The sequence below is a fragment of the Sesamum indicum genome, linkage group LG9 (assembly GCF_000512975.1).
Source record: "Sesamum indicum cultivar Zhongzhi No. 13 linkage group LG9, S_indicum_v1.0, whole genome shotgun sequence".
Classification (NCBI taxonomy): domain Eukaryota; kingdom Viridiplantae; phylum Streptophyta; class Magnoliopsida; order Lamiales; family Pedaliaceae; genus Sesamum; species Sesamum indicum.
In genome coordinates, this window is record NC_026153.1 from 10,036,028 (window position 1) to 10,043,067 (window position 7,040).

The 7,040-nt window shown below is 35.8% G+C and overlaps 1 protein-coding gene across 1 annotated transcript in view; it reads right to left on the reverse strand.

Annotated features, from left to right (window-relative positions):
* The window catches only part of LOC105171210 (RNA polymerase II transcription factor B subunit 2), a 9,540-nt gene extending 3,832 nt beyond the window's left edge, over window positions 1-5,708 (reverse strand). Inside the window, exons 1-8 of the mRNA XM_011092245.2 lie at window positions 5,511-5,708; window positions 4,448-4,798; window positions 3,222-3,389; window positions 2,053-2,121; window positions 1,864-1,957; window positions 894-994; window positions 755-803; window positions 585-686 (exon numbers count right to left, since the gene is read on the reverse strand). Coding sequence (XP_011090547.1) covers window positions 585-686; window positions 755-803; window positions 894-994; window positions 1,864-1,957; window positions 2,053-2,121; window positions 3,222-3,389; window positions 4,448-4,560 — 696 coding nt within the window. The 5' untranslated portion in view covers window positions 4,561-4,798; window positions 5,511-5,708. The remainder of the gene's footprint in view (window positions 1-584; window positions 687-754; window positions 804-893; window positions 995-1,863; window positions 1,958-2,052; window positions 2,122-3,221; window positions 3,390-4,447; window positions 4,799-5,510) is intronic.

Sequence of the window (7,040 nt, forward strand, 5' to 3'; positions counted from 1 at the left end):
TATCCACTCCTAGATCCTACAGAAAAAGATAAAATCCAATAATTTTTCACTGAAAATAATGTTCACAATGTTTTGCACTGACTTTTAAACTAACCAATCCAGTCTCCAGTCTTATTGAGAAAAATGGTAATGCTAGAAAGAAACCTCAAACAAATTCTCCAAATTTAGTGAGAAACAGAAACTAGCTACCTGGCATCCTACAACTCGCTGTTCATTAGGTGGTTGGACCAAATACAAAATTTAATAGTAATTTACAGGTTAAAGCATCAGGCCTTCTGGAAAACTATCCATGCACATATACATCCCTGCTTGCTGGCTGGAAAGACAAAGACAAGAGAGTATCCTGCCTATATATCCGTATTTACAAAATCATTAGAATATGAGAACAGCTAACTCTGAATCCGTATTTGAGTCTGACATGACATTAACATTTTCCTGGGAAGATGATGATAGTTCAACATCTAAAACTTTACAAGTGGAAAATAAGTATAAAGTTGTTGCAGCTCAAGAAGTAAAGAAAAGGAGATGATGATTTTCAATGGTTTTGCTAACCAAAATAAGTCACTCCTGGTAAGAATACTACATAAAAGAAACTGGAAAACAAAGAGAGCCTGAACATTTGATACCTCACAGTTATTTATATATTCTCTGACTATGTACCAAAGTTGTGCATTTGTGTCCATCAGCTGTACAGGCATTTGTCAGTATTCGTATCATCATGCAATGTATAGGAACTAGGCTAGCAAACTCATACCAGAAATTGGAAGCCACTCTCTGTCAATTTTGGAGGCTCCTTGTCATCTCTGAAAGCAAATGCCAAATGTTTCATATAACATGACAAGAAATATTACAATGTACAGAAAACAATGAAAGTGTTGGCGAGTGGGAAATACTTTTGACTCAGAAGACCACGCTGGAATACTTTCATCATGGAAGAGCTTATGTTTGTTGATTTTTCCGCTTCACTAGAGCTTATAAGGTGCAGCAAGAAAAGCTGATTTTCCACAATTTGCAAGTCATAAAAAGAGTAGCCAAGCTATATAGGTATTAGGTAAACTGCAGGATGAGAAAATGTGATATTGACTCATTTTCTATATGAATTGATTCCTTGTTACGATTCGATTGAGCATCCTAATAGAAAATACAAAATAATGAAAACAAAATGTTGTTCACATTGAAATGAAATGATATAACTAGTTGCAGATTTCCACTTATCCACTGAACCAATGACGGAATGGGGGGTTCAGTTTTTTTTTTTTTTTTTTTTATATCCCCCCCCCCCCCCAAAAAAAAGAAAGAGAAATTGTTTTAGTTGCCCCTCAATAATGTGATAATATGAATCTAAAGTAGCAAAGTCCGATATATAAATGTAAAAGTGAAGGCTTTTAATTTATTAAAATGGATTAGTGCACATATAAATTAAGCTAAAAGAATACATATAGAAACAAATTGGTAGGGAGTTTAAGAGTTAAGTCTTTGCATGGAGAATTGAAGACTTGAGCATTCTTCACTTCTCTTCCCAAATTCTAACATTAGCCTATGATATTGACTCTATTTGAATCTTCGGCAACCACTGACTGAATATTTGTCCATGAATGCAGAAAATTATTATAGATTAATTGTATATGAATGAATGTTGTGTACAACTTTGATAAATTTGTACGGGTACTTGCTTATGATATAAAAATTTGCTTTTATTAGACATGTCAATTACTATCTTATTTATTTATTAATAAAAATATGACTAAAAAATATTTTAATAATTTTTCAGTCCCTTCGACCTTTTGCTTCGAGCTCCATCCCTACACTGAACATTAGTGCATAATGAAAAAGGAAAAGGTCGAGACATAAATGAAAATTCACCTCCCATTGTTGAACAGCATAGGCATCTAGATCCTCCAAGCTAGGAAGTCTCGCAATGATGTTTGAAGGCATTGGTTCTCTAGGTAAAACTCCACTGTGGGATTCCAGTGTCACAATCATATGCATTATCATAAAGAATACATAAATAAAATATGAAAATAAGACAGCATATGTAAAACTAAACCTTACCCGTGCAATATGTGCTTCTGGAGATTACGCTGAAATGTTGGATTAAAAAGATATGTAGCTTCTTTCTTCCTGCCATAACACTAAAACGAAAAACTTAAGCTATATGAAATTAAGATCGAAACATCCAACAGGCCAAACTAACATATTTAACAAGCCAAGAAAAAGTAAAGGCTCCCAGAAATTCATGCATCAAGAGAACAATAATGGGAGACACAAAAAGCTGTTATCATAGAAAGAAGATGACATTTGGAGGAGTTAAGTCAGACAAAACAAGAACTTGACTGGAGGATAATGAATTGGCCAACAATATACAGGTTGACAACCTCTTTTGGCCAAAGGCTTTTTACACTACTATAGAAGAAGCTTTACGAACTACTTTACAATATTTGGTTATGGAACCGAAAATCAAATAAGAAGGTTATCATATGCTCCCCAAAGCAAAAAGAATAGCTTCAGCAGTAAATGTGTCGAGGAAACTAATACTGTTTGAGTAAAATAATGAAAGGTGACCACCCATGTACTTCCTAGGCGTTTAGCTAGTTGATAAGCTCGTGCCTTACAACTAAGATCCACACAAGGAACAAAGGGAATATTTAAAGTAATGAGCCTCCCATGTAGGAGGCAATCCAATGCGAGATGCCGAGGTGCAGCAACGGACGAGAGTTGTACTAACAATAGTTGGTATTTGGTGCGTTCCTCTTGGCTTTGTCTTCAGCACATCTAAAAAGGGGGCCTGACACATAGAAATATTCAACTCATCTACCAACTCTAGGGTGTTGCACAACCATCATTCATCTGGTTACAAGCCAGGTTTTTTCTGGGTAGAAGAAAACCATCTTTCTACACCTAGAAAGCATCTCAACTATATCAACTTATAGTATCATCTATCATGTATATAACCTAGTTTGAACCCAGGAAGCAGTCACAAGGATTCTTTGTTTAACATTGAAAAAATTTCCACATGATCATAACCAGGTTCCTGTAATCGCACAGAGAAGAGTGAACTAACAAAATTATGAAAAAGTATATGAGATGAATTAACTATAATAAAGATGGTGAAACAATAAACAGCATTATTGACTTTTGACCTAGACGGCTTGGTCATGTAGAACCATTTAAACTGGTAAAAAGTAAAACGGAGAATGATGATGAGAATAAATGTACATTACCGCTCAACAGTTTCAGTCAGGATTCTCAACTGAATTAATCGATCTACTGCCACTCTGTGCTTTGAGATCCCATCAGCTAGAACCCATTCTTCCAACCACTTGGCTGTCACTGGACCATCTATGTATAACAGCTGCAGCACATATTTCTTTGCCAATGGAGGCAAAGATCTGAGTATAATATTAGGAAATCATATTAACAGTGAAAATGTGCAGAAATGTAGACAAAACGGAAACAGGGGGGAAGGGGGGCACAAGGGCCATATAGAGATAAAAATAATAATCCATTTAACTTGTACTGCATTCACTTGTAAAGCAAGACACTATTGTTTTCTATAGTATTTTGAAGACACCACAGAGAAAAGGAATAATTTACAACTAATAGCAAAATTAATCAAATTTTACAGACTGAAATTGTTCATCATTTAGCCCAAACATGAAAGACTGGACCAACCAAAAGGTGGTTATAATTCATTATGTAAATCAACATATCTTGTAGCAATAAAGTCTTCCGAGCATTAAGCTGTAAGTAATTTCAATGCCCAGACATCCAGAAAGGTGTGCAATGTAGGACAAGGACACGTGTGTTATATTAACAAGGTTAGACAAGGTTGGAACACATGTTGGACATGGCTGATGGAGTGTTCAACAATCCAATAAAGGAGAAAATTCCAAACATGGAGTCAGCACAGCAAATAAGCATTTCAAATCCCATCAGGACATGGCATGATACTTATGAAAATTTATCAAGTTCTTGGACGGAAGCTAACCTTCGTCTCTTTCCTTTAGAAAATCATTCTTCAAAAATCAACATTGATCCGTATATCGACCATCTTTTAAAATTCTCCAGTTCTTTCATATGGCTATTTGGATGTAACGAAGTTCAAAACAAGTATGTTTGCCTGTATCAGATTAGCATATAAACCAGTTATTTCTCCATCATGTCTAAATTCTTTTTAGAAAGTACTGCATCTTGTGTTGATATTCTGTTGTATTGTTCTTCGTGTCGGTAGTTATCAGCGATGATTATTTCCTTTTCATATTTGCTTCTACTCATAGTCAGTTAGTATAATTGAAGTGAAGAGGAAATGTTATCACCTATAGCAACTGCCACTAAGAGGAGAGCAACAATGGATTGTAAATTGTATGAAACCTCATATTACTGCTAAGGTTCATAGCAGTGAATAGGGAACAAATATTCAACCAGACAACATGCTAAGTAGTATAACCTGAGGATGGCTTCACAAATGAATGAATTCTCATAAAGCTTGTCGAGTTTCATTGCAGGCAATGATGCCACCATGTCCATAAAGTTTCTCGCCACAATTTTCAGTTGCGGCATCTTGTTCACCCTTAGCTATTTAACTTCCAGAGTTTTATTGTTGTATGTAAAGCGATAGATAGGACGACTTTATATGGATCACTAAATAGATTTGATTTCCAAATCTTGCGATCCCTAATTTCTTGAAGTGATGGCTTGATTTCTCCTCCAATTTGAATTGAGTCGCCACCCTACAACTTGTAAGACAGTCACTCTGCCACCATGTATTGATGTATGGACTTGAACTCTGTAGCAAAAGCTGAACAATGGCCAAGTTAATAACTCAAGGTCGAAAGCTAAAGCTTAATTAATTTGGCATTCAAACAAAACATTGCAATTTTTTCTAAACCCAAAAGTAACTTTATACTAACATCAGATCAAATTTACCAAAATAGTTACTATTCAAATTTGAATAATCAATTTAGTACCGAGGTACTGAAACGGCTTTGCATAAATTTAGGCCAATCAAAGTTTCAGTCTCATCAACTGTAACGAGCAGACAACCATATCTAGGTGTATAAGGTAGTCATATATATCATGAAAATGTTCTGCATGTATTATCATAATAAAAATTCAGTTTTACCAAATCTAACCTTGGATGCAGCAAGGTGTAAAGAAAATAAATTAGAATGTAAACATGATTTCTTGCCTCAGCATCTCCATCGCCCTAATCCCTAAGTACAAAACAAAAAAACTTAATACTTCCAGAAATCACTTTAGCATTGTGATCCTCAAGAAAATAGTTTATGCTGTAACTTCTGCTTATTTGGAGTTTCCTTTTTGCCCCACTAATTCCGTTCCGGTTTAAACTCCACTATTCATCATTATATATTAGTAATAGGGGAAATTGGTGCAAAAATTCTAACTACAGCCCGAGTTGGGAAAAGAGTTAGCATATAGAGTTTATGAAAACAGTGAACAAATCAACACTCAGCCTCAAGAAATGTCGATAGAACGTGATCAAAATACACCTCACAGACCAGCATGCAGCCTCCTGAAGGAACTATCCGCTGAAATCAGAGAACTCGACAAGCAAAGTCATTTGCTGTAGATTCTGAGGAAATAATATCTAGATTGTATATCCTTCGACGAGGGCGGGACAGAGACAGCCAAGAGGGGCGGTGGAAGGAGAGGGAGGAACGGAAGGGAAAAAGAGAGAAGAGAGAAGGGGGCGGGGTAATTACAAAAATATAAATTGTGTTTTTACAAAAAACAAATTAGAGAAAAAGGAAGTATGGGAGAAAAAAATTGGAGCTAATTCTTTTATTAATTTAATAAATCAAAATTTAACTTTTTTAATTGTATTAATAATTATATTATAATTAAAATTATTTTATTTTTTATTTATATAATTTTTTTATCAATCAATATTTATATTACTTTATTTCTTTTTTATATTTTTCTAATTAATTTTTATTTAAATAGATAAAGTATATCAAAAACATTTTAATGCGTGAGATTCTAGGACGAATCCAACAGTTTTTTGGATCTTAACGATGGACTTGGGCTGATTAAACAAAAGAATTTGATAATTAGCACCTGCAAAACAACACGTTAGCAATCTGACGCTCAAGTTAGTTCCGAATAATGAGAAATTGACATAACAATAAGAATTTCATGAACAAAATATGGTTAGAACGCGAGTTTAGAGTTACAGTAAGAGTAGCAAAATAATTTTCAGATTCTTGATGGTGTCACAATTGGAGGACGCTGCCTGTATTTACAGAGAGCGTCCCCCTTCGTGGGGACTCTACACATTACTTGATTTTCGAGAAAAAGGGCGAGAAATATGTGGATAAGGCATAATTCCATCTTATTCTTAGTTTGATCATCACGTTTCTGTTTAGAAAATGACTTCTTTTACGTGAGGACTCCTACTTTGCATGGAGTCCTTCTAAGTCAAGGAGTCCAAAGCCTTGGGGATGCCCTCCTTCTCCTGGGCTAAGCATTGAAAGACAGGCTTGTAAGCTGACCAGCCTCTTACTGGGCTTTCTTCTTGGGCCGGTTTTGGTAATCTTCCAGTGGGCCGCCTTCATTATGGGCTAATGGGCTTGACTTGGGCTTTGTGACATCTTTTAGGCCATACACATCATTTAGTCCCCCAACTCTAAGGAGGAAGGATGCTCCCTAGCTCCTTAGAGTAGGAGCCTTTACATCGCGAGAAGAAGAGACCCTTCTTCAATACTCTGGTGCCTATTCCTTTCTACCACCTTCTGCATCTTTGGGAAAGTGTATCTCAGCTTTTGTCAGATTGATTTGATAACCATAATTATGGCAAGGGCATGCGACGTTTGAGTAACCACTCAGCCCGCGCTTGGTAATCATCCTCCCACGCGCATGGTAACCGCCCACTTCCAAGTGATTACTAGAGGATCCTAGGGTTAACTCCTTCAGCCATTATTGTGACCTTCCTCTATCCTCTTCTTTCAAAAGTTCCTTTTTGAAGCACAAAGGTCTTTCGTCTTCATCTGTTGTAAGTATTTTTCTCCCTTCTTCCTAAG